At 32.5% G+C, this 18,775-nt stretch overlaps 2 protein-coding genes across 2 annotated transcripts; both read left to right on the top strand.

Annotated features, from left to right (window-relative positions):
* The first annotated feature begins 185 nt into the window (after nt 1–185).
* On the top strand, nt 186–3,705 carry LOC123015134. Its single transcript, XM_044414632.1, has 7 exons — nt 186–538; nt 589–685; nt 1,223–1,328; nt 1,382–1,677; nt 1,730–1,850; nt 1,904–2,852; nt 2,906–3,705. Exons 2-7 carry the CDS (start codon nt 606–608, stop codon nt 3,358–3,360), a joined length of 2,007 nt encoding a protein of 668 aa, XP_044270567.1. The 5' UTR covers nt 186–538; nt 589–605; the 3' UTR covers nt 3,361–3,705.
* Nucleotides 3,706–4,044: 339 nt separating this feature from the next.
* Nucleotides 4,045–18,753, top strand: LOC123015153 (titin homolog). The gene is made up of 9 exons (XM_044414674.1): nt 4,045–4,177; nt 4,366–4,438; nt 5,517–5,607; nt 6,326–6,431; nt 6,484–6,776; nt 6,824–6,998; nt 7,060–16,856; nt 16,903–17,120; nt 17,211–18,753. The coding sequence occupies exons 2-9, from the start codon at nt 4,372–4,374 to the stop codon at nt 17,243–17,245; spliced, it is 10,782 nt and encodes a 3,593-aa protein (XP_044270609.1). The 5' UTR covers nt 4,045–4,177; nt 4,366–4,371; the 3' UTR covers nt 17,246–18,753.
* The last annotated feature ends 22 nt before the right edge of the window (nt 18,754–18,775 follow it).

Here is an 18,775-nt window from a genome sequence, read left to right as displayed (position 1 = left end):
TTTTATTAAAGTTTTTGGAATATGTCTTACAACTATTGTAAATAAACACTAGAAAATAAACAAGCAATTCATTCTCAACACAACTGTTGCTATTAAATATATTTTATTGTTTATCCAATAACAACAATTTTGAACAACTTTTGGAGATTTTATGAAACATGTTGGCGGCATTGAAGTTACTGATCATCACGTATATCAAAAGGAAAAAAATACAACAATAAATAATGTAATATGATGGTGTAAAAGAATTCAATTTGTTTAAAGTAAACATCAGGTTTTTGTATCCTTTTTACGATTAAGTTGTTAAATTTGAGAATTTTTTTGGAGACAGAATTAAACCATTTTACTTCACAATGGAATTTGCCCTCAAATAGCATGAGTATGTTATAAAAACATTTCTGTACCTCTTAAGACCCAGTACTACTGGGTTATCACAGAAATTTAATCATATTCCAAGTAATATGGTTGCTAATGTTGCAGCACTTAATCTAACAACAGTGCTATTCGACAGTATCTTCTAAAGGTTTGAATAACAAATGTGTGTTTACCTTTTCTGTTGAAAATTGTTTTTGAGTCTCTTCTTTTTAGATCAAATAACAACAGCGATGTTTGCAAGTCTTTTGGATGGTCAGTATGATTCATATCAAGCAAGTTCTTCACACAGATTGGTTAATTCAGTCAGAAGGTATTTAACCTAATTAAATCTACAATCTTTACCTATTGAACAAAGGAACACAAGCTGAAGATTTTGTGAAACTTTCAACTGTTTTACAATTTGCATTTTATTTTTTTAACGAGTATCATTTTTAAAGTCAATGTTTATTATCAATTTTTTTTAATGCATGCTCAATTTATTGTCAAGAACTCATATTAAGAAGAAAGAAGAGTATTATCCAAGAAGAACATTAGAGGATTATTTAAAGACGTAGTAATCTTTTATATGGTAGTAATTGTTTTCAATATTATTTTAAAATTGTTCAGTGATTTTTATAAAAAGTCAAAAAGTAGTAATGCATCTCGTCTGGGACAAGAAACTCCAGTTTTCAACGTCTTCCAAGAAGAAAGAAGAAGTCTAACTTAAATTTTTGTTAAATATGTAGAAAATATGTAACATGTGACTGCCTTTTCTAGTCATTTATAAAAGTAGATTATTCATTAAGTGCAATTTAATTTTTATATACATGTTACACTCTTACTGTCGTTTTAAAACCAATTTTTGTAGTTATATAAATGCAAAATTGGAACATGAGCAGACAACTCCCGAATTCGTCGCCGAAGTACGACGAGTATTGTATTTTATTCATGAATACAATTGCCAGGTGTTGAAGGTTTGTAATTGAAGTCTTGAAATTTTTCATGATTTATCTTTTTGTAATTGTAGGAAACTCATCATTATCCACGCTCAAGAAAATTTGATTTACTTCTAGTTAAATATGTAGAGTTAGAATTTGATGCTTTGTATTATAATAATCCGCATCCTCCACGACAACTCGAAGTTACTACTGAATTAAGAGTTTCGCGGGTACTTCAGGTGATGTTATATCAAGCCGTCCTTAACAATGAAACACTAGTGACAAAAAGTACTGATTACGTATTGAAAAAAGCGGTTTTGCAACTGTTAGGCGAAGTAAGATCAACGTATTTGATTAAAAATAAGTTGGTTTATAATATCGCAAAGTAAGCAAAGTGCTACTTTTCGTACTTTTTGTTCCATGTTTTATATTTGTAGTGACCTCCTTGAGAAGATTAATCAACCAAATGACAACAAAAACTTTCCACCTTGGGAAATTAATAAAAGTCTCGCCACTAGCGATTATGGAACTGATAGTGATTCCGAGGGCGAAAATAATGTATCATAATGTTCTGCGATTATTTTTTAATTTTCTAAAATATGTATTTGTAGGTATTTGCCACAAATGTATATAATAGTAGTCAAGAAAAGATACCAGTTTCTCAGACATCTGGTCATATTTATTCCACACCTACTACTGAGTTTGCTGATGACAATTATTTCGTTTATTTACAAAAACAAGTAGATAACAGTAATTTTGATAAACTTGATACAAAAAGAAGTTCTTATGAAGTGAACAGCAATAATTTCAACGCAAAATATTCTAAATCAACTTCGGTTGCAAGCAATAATTTGAAAAAAAACAATAGTTTGGAAGCTGCTTGTGTTATCGTTTCTTCAGATTCTGAAGATGAAGAAGAGATTGCAGAAGTGCTCCCAAGTGACGCCAAAGTCTGCAATAAAAGAAATTCTAGTAAAAAGAGCAACGAATGTAGTAAAAAATTAAAAACTAATAAGTCAATTGTAACGTTTGAAATACTTGATGATGATGACGATGATGAAACAAATTACATGGTTTATTTACACAAAGAAGTGAAAACAAATAAAAGATCTAAATCCCCAAAACAAATGAAGCAGGACGATATAATAATTTGTTCAGATTCTGAAGATGAATTAGAAAACAGCACAGAAAATGTTTTGAAAAATGGGGAAGAAGACGCACGAAATAGTGTTGACCAAACGGTACCTGAAACAAATGACAATGGTATTTCAAACAGTGAACTGTGTTCCGACCAAACGTTGGAACTTGCCTGTGCTGAAAATATAGAACAAAATAATTTCACTGAAGAAAGATTAAATATTGATGAGAAATATAAAGAGATTAATGAAGTATTACAAACGGATCTAGACTTTATTCAAATTTCAAGTGGATTTTGCGATGAAACAAGTGAAAAATTTTTGATAGATCCTTCTTTAATTCTTGAACAAATAACGCTTCCACAAAGAAATAAAGAGGAAGTTTCTGATTTAAGTTTAGAGGAGTGTGGATCAAACATCTTAGGTGAGTATTCTTTTACTTATACAATAATTTTCCGTTAAAAATTTTCATTTTAGGTGGCCCAGTTTTGAGCGAAACAATCGACAGTCTAGAAGAAATTGAATTGGACACTTCACAGGAGTGTCGCTTAAATGACAGTTTGTTAGTGGAAGTTCTTGACGACAGTTTTCTCTTAGGACGAAAAGAATTTGAAGAACTTGAGCATTTTCTTTTTGATGATGGTGCAGAAAAGCCAGGATTTTTCTTGTCGGATTTTTCTTTTGATGATGATGACACTGTTACACAACCGGCAACGTTTGATGCTGATATGAAAAGTCTAGAGTCGATATTGGAAAATACACAATTATTTAACATGCAGAGCAAACAAACAATTGTGAGTGAGTGTGAAAATTGTACTTTAACGGATTACAAAAGCAAAGATAAAGAAAATTTTGTAAATGTAAAAAACAAAAGGCCTATTCACAAAAGAAAAAGAAAATTCAGAACTAAGCAGAGAAGAAGCAGAAGGTGACGAATGTATTTACATTCAAGGGACTTTAATGTTAAAGCATTTGTTACTACGCACAACGTGTTTTTGACATAATTTCAGATGAAATTTTGTTACGTTTCTTTTAATTACAATTACTGAATTATTATGCTGTGTTACAATCAACTTATGAAACTGTGAAAAGGACTTATCATTGTGGTATTTTTTATAGTCTAGGCCAGGTATTGTAATTTCATTGTGAATTGTTAATTTGTTAGTAAATCAGAGTGCATATTTTTCTAATATTTATTTGTAGTTGTATGTTAATTTATTTCTGTAAAGTAAAGCTTTTTTGTACAATATTATGTGAAAAGTTAATAAATACGTTTATAACTTCTTATTTAACATTGTCTTATTTTTATTTTATTTTGAAAAAAAATGGTTTTAGAGAACACGCTGTATATTAGATACGTGACCTTACTTTTAAAAAAAGAACTAGAAAAGGAAAGATAATAAGCAGCAACATAACAGATAAAAATACACTAACATGGAAAATTAAAATATTATCATAACAAAGAAAAATTGAAACAAAATTACGAAATGTTTAATTTTAGTAAAAAAATAGGCTGATAAGTTGATCAAGATAGATACTTATCATTTACGTGTGGATTTACATATATTTTTCAAAATAAATCTTTAAGTTGGCGACGTGAAAGTTACTAATCTGTCATCTTCCTCCCCTCACCAACAATTACAACAAAAACAATTACCCTTGCACCCAGGAAAATTTGTTGTGCATTTTTTTCCTTAAAAGAATGGTTATTTAGTATTTATTTTTTTTTTATAAATTGGGATAAATGAGGTAAGTGTTCTGTATATTAAGCTGGTGTTAATGGAGGTTTGTGGTGACGATTGAAACTAGTAGCTAGTTCAGTGTTCACATTGTTTGGTTAGTTAATTCTAAGATTTGCATGAGTTTTTTTGGCAATTTTTTGTATTTGTGCATTACATCTGTGTGTTTTGTTTAATACTTGAATGAATTCTTTTCAGGGAGCAATGGCTCTATATCAGAATAGAGTGAGCCATCTGGTTTTTAAAGATTTTATACCCCACAAAGGAAAAGGTATGATATAATTTGTTTAGTTATATGTAAGTACTCGTAAAAGTTATTAATGTATTGAAAACGAACAAAATTGATTTTGGACTTGGTACAAATTTTTCTGGGCCATGGACAAAGCAGTGTCTATCCTTGCACAGAATAACGATTCATTGATTTTTAGCTATCTGAATCAGATAACAACAAAATACCTACTCTTTTGTTTAATTTCACAATTTGGTTATTAAAGAGTTATTTTTTGCTTAAATTATAATTATGCAACATTATTTGTGAATTTTGTGTAAATATAAAGGAAAAATATTTAGGATTAAACCTTTAATAGAAGCTTAAGAAATTCCAGCGTGAAGAATAAAATAAATGCTCTTTTATTTATGACAGTTATTACTTTTAGAGCGCAAATAATGCAGCAATTATTTTGAAAAAAAAACATATCAATCTCTTATTTTTAACAGTTTAAGTAAGTGTGGTAAATACTTTCACAAAAGTAGTGTTTTTTTTTCATTTTCTGGATGGAGGGATGGTAACGACAAATTTCACAGTTCTTATTAAACAATAAATATTTATTTACAAACAGTTGTATTTTCAATCAACACCCAATAAACATTAAGTACATAAAAAGTAATTAACTACCACCTAACTACGCTTAGAACTAGGAAATAAATATGTTTACCCACAACCACTCTATGAAGAGACTTTATTCCACACTTTAGATGCGTATCAAGTACCGCTTTATCCACTAGTGGAATAAAGTAACTTTATTCCACTAGTGGATATTATAGTGGAATAAAGTAACTTTATTCCACTGTTAGTAACCAGCGCACCGCGTAACACCTTACTACGTTTGGCACATTTGGCGTGACGTTTAAATGTCAGTTTAATTTTTAATTAAGTTTGGAATAATTTGGGCCTGTGATTGTGGATAAAACGTTATATTGCAGTCGTGTGTTTGTCGCATCTTATCCACTTAAGAAAATTAACCGCTCGAACTGACGTTCTCGTGATTAAACATTCTTGCGTGGATAAAACGCTATCTAACACACTCTTACAATAAATAACTAAAATTATATATGAAAATAATTTTTAGGACGGATATCGATATCAAGACAACTACTTAAAGCACATTGCGATGGCTATCATCCACATATTTCAAGGCAATTGGCAACAGAACTTAAAAGGTAGTTTAGTTAAATTAATTTTTAATTCAATAAGAAGAAAATATGGAGTGGGTTTTCTTAATTATCTCGAAAATATCTGGAACGTTTGGAAGAACATGAAGAAAGCAAGAAGGAACACTTTGCAACATAAAAAAAATAACAAAATTTTATTTTCCTAGTAGAAATAACAGTAATTTAATTTTAACAATCAAGTTGTAGTTTTTGCATATACATACAACCAACATTTAGAATTAAAATGTTTCAAGATACTTTTTTTGTTTTATAAAGTTATTGCTTATTTTACTCTATTTCAATTCAATTAGTACATTTTGTTTATTAAACACACCTGAAAAAGAAGATGAACTCAAGAAATCATTAGTGAAGAAGCTGCAGAAGAATCATCAAGACATGAAATGGACCAGGGACCGTTTGAATGAGATTGCTTCTATTTTTTGACTTTATTATGATAGCTATAATCGTTTTTCTTTAATATACCGTCAAGTGTAATTTATGTACTTAATTAATACTTTTATACATATATTTTTGAAAGTTAACGTTATGAGTAGTAAGGAATCATATTTAAAATTTTTAAATTGTAATTAAAAATACGATATCTTCAATATCAGCAGTTTTCGCAAACAAATACACTACATTAAGGTAATTAGTAATTACTACCAATTGTATTCTAATAAGCAACTGCTTTTTGGGATTCAAAAATTAATTTTGCTGGGCGTTTTAGGTTCATCAAATCTCAGCCAAAACATAAAAGAAGATCTCCAGAATTTGTTGATGATATTCGAAGAAAAATTATTTGTTTACATGAATATAATTTACAAACTGCTAACGTAAAAATTCTATGATTTTAATTTCGTGTTGAATTTATTTCAAAATTTGCAGGTAAAACTAAAATATCCCAGATCAGAACAACTGGAAGCTATATTAATAAAATACATAGAACTAGAATGTGAACTGTTGTATAGTTTCTCCAAGAAGGTAGGTAAAGAACATGAAGAAGGTGTAACACAACGTGTGCTACGACTGCTACGAGTTATAGTCCACGATTCGGTTCATAATAGTGAATCTGATTTAAACTCCACCGTTCAGATATGTTATAAAACACTTCTTAAACTCTATGCAAGTGTGAGGGCTGATTGTGACTGTGAAAATAATCTTGTAGCCAATACTATTATGTAAGTAATCTATAAAAATATACAGCAAATTGATCACTTTTTTGTAGAAAACTTGTTGATAAGTTGGGTTGTCGTGACACAATCGATGTACTAAAAGGAGAATTTATACCTCTTCCCGAAGATATGTTTTTAACAAGCTCGCATGTTACGACAGTTCGTCAAAGTTTAAAAACTAGCGATTATGAATCTGATTTTGACAGTAAATCAGACGACGAACTTGAAGTAATTGCATTATTTTGCTCGCTATACAAGTATTGTATAATTTACTTATTTATTTTTTCAGTTGTTTGTGGTAGAAGACTCATTCAATAGTAAATCACAAAAACCGTCTACAACAAAAAACTTGTCCAGTTCGTTAAATGGACCGGTAGCTACTTTTGCAAGTGATAATTTAACATATTCCCAAAACATTGCTAATAGAAGTGAAGCGGAAAGTAATTTTGCAAGTGATAAATTAACATATTCCCAAAACATTGCTAATAGAAGTGAAGCGGAAAGTAAATGCCCACTTATTTCGAAAAAACTGAATAATCACGTAGACAATAATACTCGAAAACAAAATATTGACGTTCCAAAAAACATAGCTTCCATTGCAGAAACAGTCACAAATACGGCGAAGTGTGTGATTAAAAATACGGAACATAATTCTCATCAAAAGTTGGGCAAGTCGGATGAAAATGTATCTAAAGTTGTGGATGTATCATCGAATCGTAAAGAACGTACCAATAGAGAATGTTACGTGGTTGCTACGATTGAGGTTCTTGACGACGAAGAAGAAGCAACTTTGGATATTAGTTCAAATGGAGAATCGCAACTACCATCTAGTACTTTTGGAAATTTTTTACCTTTGAATGAAATAAAGTTAGAAGAGAATGAAGAAAACCATTCGCCTAATTATTCTGTTTCGAATTCAGAAAATCAGAATTTTTTGAATTCCAATAAGGAATCACGAAATTCGAATTCAGCAGGACTTAATAGACTGAAAAATAATTCAAGCAATGATTCTGCGAAGGATGCAGAGTCAGCTATTTTAATTTCTGATTCCGAAGATGAACCTGAACCTTCCCAAGAAGGTATAAAAAAAATTGATGGTCAGTCTAAAGATGCGAAGACACCATCTCATGACGAAAGTTTTGAAACAAATGAAGACGTGAGTTTACATGTTACATCTGAAGAAAATGTAGAGCAATTACAAGTTGAAGAAATTGCTTTATTTGGAAATAAATCTGTGGAGTTTTCTGATAATAATATTCAGAAAGAGCAGTTGTCCGATATTTTAAGCGTTGAATATAATTTAACGCAGGATGAAGATCAAACTCATGTGGAAGTAGAAAGTATTGAAGAATTTGATACTACTCAATCTTCTGAAAAATCAATAAGAGATAGTCTTACCACACCAGAGACTGACAACTCTGCTGAAAAGAGTAAAGGTTCTGAACAACCTGAATTGGACATTTCTGTTGAAATTCCCGAGAATTCTGCAACGATGACAAAATATAAAGTTTCGGAACAATGTGTTGTAGAGATAGGGGAACCAAAAATTGCTGAAACGGTAAATGAAACTGTTGAAGTCGTTTTAGAAGAACATGAAACTGCTGAAGAGGTTCCAGAAGTTATCATGCAAACTGAACTTACAAAAGAATTTCCCGAAACTGCTGTGGAAAATGATGTTTCTGAAGCTGCTGTGGAAACTGAAGTCACTGAGGCTACTGTAGGAACTATGGATTCTGAAGCTATTGTGGAAAAAAATCCTGAAGTTATTATGCAAACTGAACTTACAAAGGAATTTCTCGAAACTACTGTGGAAAATGATTTTTCTGAAGCTACTGTGGAAACTGAAGTTACTGAGGCTACTGTAGAAACTAAGGATTTTGAAGCTATAGTGGATTCTGTAGTTTCTGAAGCTACTGTAGAAGTTGCAGTCACTGAAGAAATTCGTGAAGCTAGTGTAGAAAAACAAGTTGCAGAAGATATTTTCGAAGCTACTGTAGAAACTGCAGCATTTGAAGAAATTCCTGAGGCTAGTGCAGAAACAGAAGTTGCAAAAGAAATTTCTGAAGCTACTGTAGAAATTGCAGTTACTGAAGAAAGTTCTGAAGCTAGTGTAGAAAACGAAGTTGCAATAGAAATTTCTGATGCTACCGTAGAAATTTCTAAGGCTAGTGTAGAAACAGAAATTGCAAAAGAATTGTTTGAAGCTACTGTAAAAACTGTAGACACTGGAGAAATTTGTGAAGCTAGTGAAGAAAAGGAAGTTGCAAAAGAAATTTCTGAAGCTAACGTAGAATCTGCAGTATTTGAAGAAATTCCTGAGGCTAATGTAGAAACAGAAGTTGCAAAAGAAATTTCTGAAGCTACTGGAGGAACTGCAGTATCTGAAGAAATTCCTGAGGCTAGTGAAGAAACAGAAGTTGCAGAAGAAATTTTTGAAGCTACTGTAGAAACTGCAGTCTTTGAAGAAATTCCTGAAGCTAATGTAGAAGCAGAAGTTAGGAAAGCAATTTCTGAAGCTCCAGTCGAAACTGTGGATTCTGCTGTTACTGTAGAAACTAAGACAGCCCATCTAGAAGCTAGTGTAGGACTTGAAATTTCTGAAGTCATTGTAGAGACTGAAGCCACCGATGAAAATTTTGAAGCTGCTGCAGAAACTGATGTTGCTAAAGAAATGTCTGAACCTACTATAGAAACTGAAGTTACTAAAGACATTGTTGATGTAACTAAAGAGAATGATCTGTCGGAAAATAATAATGAAATTACAGACCTTTCAGTAACCAGGAAAGGTGAAGAGGAAGAGCTTACCAACAACAGATACAATTCTATCATTCCTGAAGTGTTGTCGACCCTACAATTGATTCAACGTCCAGTTCCTAAACCTTCTGAAGCAATACAAACGTTAAACACATATTCTGATGTACAACTAGCAGTGGAACAAAATAAAAGAACATTTGTTAAAAATGATTTATCTACTCGCATGATTGATTATTCTATGAAGATGCAGCCTTCTTGTGATGTAATTACTAATAACGAAGATCAGCCAAAACGTCAAGTTAGCCAGCCTGATTTACAAGTTTACAATGTTGATACTCAGTATAACAAGATTATAAAGTCAGATATTTGTCAGCCAACACAAGACACGGACGGCAGCTCTCAACAACTGCCAATGTATGGGTTGCCACAGGGTCTTCCTGAAGTTCAGTATGTGGAATATGATAGTCCGAAAAAAGATGCTGCTTTAGCGATGTTGGCGGATCTGGCATATCATCGAAAAACACTCGAAGTTGAAACCAATAAAAAATCTGAAGTTTTGGTAAACAAACCAGATAGTAATGTGAAAAAGCTTCAAACAACACCAAAACGAAGAAAATCAACCAAAGAAAAATTGGAAGTTAAAAATACCAGTTCAAGAAAAAGTTTACCAAGAGCTGTGAAACGGCCCAAGGAAAGTGTAAATAAAAAAATAACACAAAAAATTACACCAAAACTTAAAGGCACTATTTTAAAAGAGCCGTTGAAGTTACTTCGTGACGAAGATTCGGAATATAAACCTCATGATTTTATTTCGGAAAATTCTATTGAACCTCTTAAACCAAAAATTTACGATCAAAAATTGGATACTGCTACAACAAGCGAAGATAGTAACGACAGTTGCGAGAGACGTCTAGTCATTCATTTGGAAAATGATTCGAAAGATATGGACAAAACTAATAAATCAGTTTGTGATGAGGAGACAATTACTGATGTTAATACGAAAAGTGTAGATAAAAATATTAAATCGGTTTTTGATGAGGAAACCATTACAGAGGTGTTGGAATTTGTAAAAACAGAAAATAAAAGTGCTATTTGTATTAGTATACCTGAAAATGAAGACAATTGTGTTCCTGAGGGTTTCGACATTTTAAAACAAATGGAAGATTTTGTTAAAATTAATGACAGTGTACTTGCGAAAGTCGTTGACACTAACGAACTAATTGAATCGAAATCGAATTCTGAAGAAAAACCGGAGGCTAAAGTTCTAAAAACAACCGATCACAGCATTGTTAAGATATTAAACAGAACAACAAACACAGATACAAAAATGGATGAACCGGTACCCGAATTAGAGGAGAAAATTATAAGAGAAGGAGAATCATTACCTGAAAACTTTGAACATAAAGATGAAGCAACTGCTAAGAATTTTATTGAAGCAGAAACGGAAGAGAGTAATTCTATTACAAAAATTGCAACTGAATTATTTGAAAAATCAACTGCGAAAAATACGATCGTTCCTTCATCTGTAGAAGGAGGGATATGTGATGAACTTGATACTACTGTTCAATTAGATCCCAAAGATCTTACTGTCGGAATGGTAACAGACACAAGAAATGAAGATAGTTGTGAGAAAATTTTTAAAACTAAAGCTGAAGTGAAATCCTACGAGGACAAGTTACAGCCTAATCCGTTTGTACTTTTAATGAATTACGAAGAAAGGATGAAGAAACGGAAAAAACTGCGTTCTAAAAGTTCTGAAGGCATACAACAACGTGTGAGTTGTTTTGATAGAAGCAGATCATCAAGTGTGGATTTTAACTCATCGTCAGACTTGTCTTTCAATGAAATCAAGGACTTATTAAAATTGGACGAGTCGACTACCGAAAAAATTCAAGCTTTGAATGATAAAAGTGATGAAATTGTAGTAGAATCAGAAACTGCAAAGGATTTAACAGTGTCCACGAATAAGGAATTAGTTCAAGAAAACACTCAAGATGATAATTTACAAAATGTTAAACCAATTGTTGAAACACTCGTTGAAACAACGCAAGATTTGTCAGATTTGGAAGTAGCACTTCCTAAGCCAGTTGGTGGTGAAATTACAATCTCTTTGGTTATTGATGTGGCCGAAAAATTGAAGACTTTACCAGTAAGTGATGTTGTTGAAGATGGGACTTACAGTAAATTTGAATCGACGAAGATAACTGAAGATACTCAAATGGCTGAGGATCTGTCGCAAAAAAAGCCAGTGGAACCAGTTAGTGATTTAGGAATGAGTACGAATGCTAAAGAAATGCTTAGTCAAACTGGTTCTGTTAATCTTGACAAAACCAATTCTAAAACTTTGGATGAAGCTAAAGGAAGAGCACTAGAAAACACTATCAAGAAAATGAAAGAGAAGATGGAGTCAGAAAAAGTTAAAAAAGAAAAAGCTGAAAATAGTGTCAGTAGAACAAAAAGCAATAATATACAAGAAAATGAGCAGAGGCATGTGTCGAAGGATAAAAAATTATCAGAAAAAGCACCGGAGACAAGTAAAAAAGAAGACAGACACCACAAGAGAAGACGTAGTAGATCTTTATCGAAGTCGCGGACGGCTGCTAAGAAATCAAATGAGGCAAGTAGATCTTCTTCAAAATCCAAGTCGTCAGATAAACGTTTGAAAGAAAAACATAGCGACAGCGATAGTGAGCGGGTAAGACGCAGTAAATCTAAATCGGTTGATTTAAGTTATTCCCACGAAGAACCGAATGGTCATAAAAAAAGACACAACAGATCTTCATCAAAGTCAATTGAAGATTCAAAGTCTAAACAAAGTTCTGATAAAAAAACAAAACACAAGACTTCAGAATTGAAGGAAAAACCAGCTTTCGATCCTAATAAAACGGAAAGTAAATCACCATCAGAGGTAAAGGATAAGCAAAGTGACGATTCTGATAAAAGAAGAAAATCACATGATGTCAAAGAGAAGAGTTATTCTGAGAAGAAACACAAATCTAAAAATGATAAGCTCAGAGATAAAGAAGATGAGGAGAAAGTGAAGACTAAAATCAATATAGAAGATGATATTAAGAAAAAATCCCATGTAGAGAATAAATCTTTTAGTCTAAGCGATGATACCCTGTTTAAGGTGGATGAGAAAGTAAGCAAAACCATCTCAAAGAAGATCAGCAAAACTCAGGAAGATTTGAAAAAGTTGAACGAACATTCTGATAAAATAGATGATAAACATATTAGTCACAAGACGAAATCGCATAACTCGAGTAAGGTTAGTGAACAATGCGGCAAAAACAACGGAAGAGTGAATGATAAAGAAAAGTCAAAGGCAAAAGATGAGTATCGAAGAAGTAATTCAAAAGAGAAAAAGGTGGAGATGACAGCAAGTGATAAACGAGAGAAAAATAGGGAACGATCAAAGGAAATTGATAGTTCACGTCACAAAAACAAATCAACGGAAGGTGAAAACATGCAAGAAAATAAAGGAAGGGATAAAGAAAATTTCATTCAGTGTGAAAGTAAAGTAAATGCTAGGGTTAAAGAAAATAAACGTATTTCAAAACAAAAAGAGACATCAATGGGAAATGAAGATTCTCACAAGAATTACAAAGTTGATATATACAAGAAGCGGAAGTGTGAATTGCTTGAAAATGCACCTCCTGAAAAAATGCTAAGGTTAGAAAATGAAAAAATATCTGACTTTGTACAAGATGTTAATATGGAACGACCTAAAACTCCTACTATATGTCTTTTCGAAGAAGTAGAAAAAAAGCCAGATTTCAAGACGGTTGAAATGAAAGTAAACACCCATTCTGAAAAGTGTCCTCATTTGAACAAGACTAATTTGGATATACCATTGCCAGTGGAAAACTTAACAACAGCAGAACCGTTGGATCCGATTGTTGAAGAAGTAGAGAAACCTCTTACTCCAGTTGTTGTTACCACTTCACATATATCTTTATCATACGACCATTTTAAAGATGATATGACAGCTAAATTAGGAACTAAAGAAATTCCGATGTCTTCTTCTTTAATTGAAACGACTGATGAAGAAAGAAATTTTACAAAACCATCTGTAAATTTGGTTGAAATCAGCGATTCTCTAAACGCTCCAAATAAAGTATTTCCAGATGATAAATTCAGGGTTTTCGACAACAATTTAACTAATGAGCCTGAAACTATAGTAGAAACAAGCAGTTCTATGAAAATTCAATTGCAAAATGAAAGCGTTTTTATTCCGTCATCTGAGGCAGTGTCTGTTAGTAGTGTTTTTAGTAGTGCCATCGATGACCATGTTCTGTCTTCCACTATTGATTCAACTGTTAAGCATTTGCCTCGCCATGATACAGATTTATCTCTCGTATCAACAACAATTACCAACAGTGCCGTAACCAAAGTAGCGTCTGTGTCCTGCGATGTTAGACCAATAACTGTTGAAAGCACTACTTCATCATCGACTACCATTGGCCAAGAGAAGACTTGTTTATTCACATTTAATAACACAGAAACAGTTAATCGCGAAAACTTGAGTACTACGGAAATATTTAGTTTAGATGATATTTCACCAACCAAATTACCACCCTTAGGAAGCACTCAGTCGCTCGACTTTATCTCTCCTACGACTTCAACGGCTGAAATAAGCAATTCGATGAACTTGTTGCAGACTTTAGGAACTTCTACAATTAATTTTATGAATGAAGTATCGGAGACTTCAGAAATAGATGTGCAAACGAATAAACAAAATTCATTCCACTCTAATTACGTGACGCAAGTTACGGAGATTCGCTGTTTTGGTGAAAAAGAATCAGTAGCCGATCATAATTATACTTTAGGAGGTCCATTGTTGGGAGGAAACAATGAGGACAAAAATATTTTAACGACTGACAAAAATATTCTAACGACTGGGTTATCTTTGAGTACTTCACCAGAAGAGTTTCAGTTGAATGAAGGCCATTTGGAAGAACTTTCTTCTTTCAGTGAGAATAATTTCATAGAAGAAAATGTAACTTTGGATGATATGGAGTCACTACTACCTTGCAAAAAAGAGAAAACCGATTTTAATACTGATGATTCTATACCAAAACCGGAAGATGTCCAAAATGACATAAAACGGTTAAATATGTTAGTAGATATTTTACAGAACGAGCCAAAGACAACTTCAGTCCATAACACCATGGATCATGGTAGTAAAACTGACTTAGGAACTGACTACGCTGTTGAACAGTTGGAGTTACTTTCTCAGGTTGTTGGAGATATTAACAACATTAATATCATGGATTCGAATGTTTCGTTGTCAGTACCTGCGACGAAATCAATTTTGGATGATGCCGTCTCTGAAACAACTTCACATGATCCCATCAATTTACCTCTCACCTGGAATAGTTATTCCAATTTTATGTCAAGTGATGGTAACCAAAAAGTTGTAGTGGAACCAGTGGAACAGTGTCCAGTCACAACGGTGGATCAAATGAAAAAAGACTTTATTGATGGTATATCCAAAAATGTTGAGACAATTATGTTTACTTCAATCACGGCCGGATCTAACAAATTTCTACCTTTCGTAGGAGCAAGTAAAATTGATGCCAACAACAAGAAAGAAACTTTAAAAGTGCACGATGAGATAGAAAAATCCACAGTTCGCAAAAGCAGTAGAGTGCGTGTTACTTCTCCTGAGAAGAGCTCAACAACACAGCATAGTAGTATAGAAATTGGCAAAATCCGAGTAAAAACAGATTTAATTGCAAAAACTAAAAGTGGCTTGAATGATTCTTCTTCAGTGAGTTGCACAAGTGAGAACGGACAGAATGTTGTAGAGGATAAAACAGCAATACCAACACAAAGTAAACCACCTTTGGGTTACCCAAGACTTAGTAAATTTGCACCCTTATTGGAGACGTTGAAAGCAGATGCTAACAAGAATAAAACATTGACTAACAAGAATGAAACAACTAAAACTCAGGATGAGACAGAACAGTTTTTAACTCGTCGGCACAATAGAACACGTGTTTCTACTCCTAAACAGAACACGGTGACGCAACAACGTCATTCGAAAAGTCCACCACAGAGCAAAAAGGCTGAAATAGTGTCTTTTGACATTGATGTAAACAAACCTCAAAAAACAGGGAAAATCCAAGTCAAAAAGGATTTGAAAGTTGATACTAAAAGTGGCGTCAGTGATCTAGATTGCATCATTGACCATGAACAGAATGCTGCGAATAGACCATCGACGTGCAATTTTCATGAGAAGAAAACAGAAGAACCCAAAGGTGAACATAGTAACAGTTCCACGAAACATAACCATGATAAAATGGATAAAGAGTATATTGTGCCGAAAAAATTGAATGTCCCACATGAAGCTAAGATCACTATAGACAAGATGAATCTGGACGATAGTAAAAAGAGAACATTGGTCGATGAAGAGGATGACAAAGGTCAAAGGTCAAAGAAGTTGAAAGAAGGAGCACAACACCCAGGTTTTGATGAAACAGGCAAATATTACATTATGGAGAATTTTCGCGAGAAGAAAACAGAAGAACCCAAAAGTGAACATAGTAACAGTTCCACGAAACATATACGGTTTGATAAAATGGGTAAAGATTCCATTGTGCAAAAAAAAATAAATGCCCAAAATGAAGCTAAGACAAATCTAGACGACAGTAAAAAGCGCACATTGGTTGATGAACGGGATGAAAAGAAGTCAAAGAAGTCGAAAGAAGGAACTCAACACCCACGCTTTGATGAAGCAGGGAAAGATTATATCATGGAGAACATATTGAATGTTCAAACTGAGACTAAGAAAACTAGTTTGATTGAAAATGTAATTTCTGATATCCCTGTGGAAAAAGTAGATTCAGAAGATAGCAAGTCTACTAAACCACCGCCATCAAGCACCGACGCTCTTTTCGATAAGTTAGTAACAGAAGGTCCTGTGAATAAACTGTGGACACAGAACATGAACAAGAAACAACAAAAGACGGAGATCAGTAACGACCTGTTGAAAAATCGAGGGTACTACACTGGGCCTGAGGAACATCAAAGCAAGGGAGACATCACTAACGACCAACTGAAAAATCGAGGTTACTATACAGTATCTAATCCCATAACTAGCGAACCACGGAACAAAAAAGAAATAAGTAACGAGATATTGAAAAATCGAGGGTACTACACAGTACCCGACGCAAAAAAGGAAAGAAATACACAGCAGTTTCATGATTCTCGACACCATTATTCCAAAACCGAACTAAATTACACTAGTGGTAACAGCGCACATTCGAACCCGGGCTCTTTTGAAAAATTGCATAATACATACTCTACAGTTCATACGTCTCCAAAAAGGTAATACACCACGTGAATGTCTCACAGATCTAATAATCGGTTTTAGGATCAAGAGAGCTCCAGGAAATTCGTCTACTTCGAAAAGTGATCCACATACGTCTTACGATTATAAACCACAAGACAGAAGGAGGAGTACAGAACAAATGAAAGACGTAATAGAAAATTCTAGCGAAACAAATACCCCGAAAACAAATACGTCGAAAGAAGATTGGTTTAACAAATTTAATGGGTTCTTTGATCCTTCTAATTTATTATTATTCCCAGGTCAGTAAAATTGACGATAGAGTAAGCTTCTATCTCGTACGTACTTACATGAGTTGCAACTGATAGAATAATGTTTTTCTTTTTATTCAGGGATTAAACGAATAGATACGCCATCGCAAAAATGAAAAAGTACAAGCATTCTTATCATGTTGAAAAAGCCTCTACCTTCAGTTACGTAATTTTTAATATTTTTAGCACTATGCATCATTTCTTTATAAGTACATACATTTTTATTGTACATTTTTTTATATTGTAGATATTTACATTTTTAGTTTCATTATGATATTATATAATTTTTAAGTACCTAATGAGTTTAGTATAAATATTTAAATCAATGTTATTTATCATAAATTTGTTGAGAAAATAAAATTTCGTAAAATTCTTAGCCTTTTATGACTTACGCCTTACGCTAATACATAAATAAATCATTATCACAAAGGCGACAAAGGATAAGGTTAAAAAAAAGAAAGTATTAGGTACGTATTAGTAGTTTTTAATATAATATAAAGGATACACAAAGTTTAGTACGAGTAGTTATATTAGGAGGGAAAAAATGCTAATTATACAGTGTGTCCCCGCATAGGTGAAACGACTCTTGTAAAAGATAAAAAAATCTCATTTTAAATTTTTATTTTTTTAGGTTAAACCCTGCTTGGTTAAAGACAATTTTAGTCTTTAGGTGCAAAAATCAATATGCCTTGGAAATTTTCAAAAAAACTTATTTTACTGTAGGGTAAAAATTTAAATCGAGAAATTTTTATTTTTTAAGAGTCGTTTCACCTTCTTTATATCAAGTGTTTTTGGCAATGAGCGTCTTAAACATGTATGAAAATATATTGGGATATTTTTTTAATAGTTGATAATAAATTAACATATATTTGTACATAATAATATGTTACAAATATGAATAGTTGAATAACAAGAAAGTTTCAAATTTATAACATACAGACTGCTTTTTATATTATTTTTCTTCCAAGGGATTTTCTTTATTCATTTTTTGTGATCTGTTTTACATAAAAAATCAGTTACGATGTTGCCATTTTCTGTATCGATATGAAACGGGATTTATTATTCTACTTACATGAATTTTGGTAATATGAGATAATTTTTTTAAACGTCTCTTCAGTTGGATGTTGGAGTTGGTACTCTATTTCGAATTAGTTCTGTAGAGTACATTTTGTATTCCATGCTTCAAAGACTACGACGGTGTATTCAAATTTTTCAGTTGGCTTAATTAATTACATATTATGAATTTGACATAAAATGGCAAAATTTACCTACCTTTCGAAATTGCAACTCTGTGGTTCTTGGATAAGTTAACCTGAAATGAAACATATTATCAAGATAATTATATAGTTTGGAAGATGTTTGTGGAACATGTAGATGGTAATTAATGAAATCTTTGCTGATTGTATTTTGAAATTGACATATCTATAGATTTATTTTTACAGGTGTTCAAACGAACAATTTTCATTTTTTTATAAAATTTAACATTTCGACAAGTTTGTCGCAATACCCGAGCAGACACTTCCGCGCGATCAGCAACGATCAGCGGAATGTCTTAATTGGGTCATTATGCCAGCGACAAACAAACAATCATCGATATAATTTTATAAAGTAAATTTGTAATTCATCATTAAAGTAACCAATGTTTT

Source organism: Tribolium madens, unplaced genomic scaffold, assembly GCF_015345945.1.
Source record: "Tribolium madens isolate multiple individuals breed KSU strain unplaced genomic scaffold, Tmad_KSU_1.1 Scaffold_97;HRSCAF=244;Tcas5.2_LG3a, whole genome shotgun sequence".
In the NCBI taxonomy this organism is placed as follows: Eukaryota; Metazoa; Arthropoda; class Insecta; order Coleoptera; family Tenebrionidae; genus Tribolium; species Tribolium madens.
The sequence above is the reverse complement of the archived record's forward strand: the minus strand, read 5'-3'. Positions and strand labels throughout refer to the sequence as shown.

Bases quoted from the DNA above. Each gene is read 5' to 3' on its own strand.
- LOC123015134 (XM_044414632.1), top strand. From the start codon at position 606: ATGTTTGCAAGTCTTTTGGATGGTCAGTATGATTCATATCAAGCAAGT. The intron at 1,329-1,381 runs GTTTGTAATTGA...TTGTAATTGTAG, and splicing joins ACAATTGCCAGGTGTTGAAG to GAAACTCATCATTATCCACG. The intron at 2,853-2,905 runs GTGAGTATTCTT...TTTTCATTTTAG, and splicing joins GTGTGGATCAAACATCTTAG to GTGGCCCAGTTTTGAGCGAA.
- LOC123015153 (XM_044414674.1), top strand. From the start codon at position 4,372: ATGGCTCTATATCAGAATAGAGTGAGCCATCTGGTTTTTAAAGATTTT. The intron at 6,777-6,823 runs GTAAGTAATCTA...ACTTTTTTGTAG, and splicing joins CTTGTAGCCAATACTATTAT to AAAACTTGTTGATAAGTTGG. The intron at 16,857-16,902 runs GTAATACACCAC...AATCGGTTTTAG, and splicing joins GTTCATACGTCTCCAAAAAG to GATCAAGAGAGCTCCAGGAA.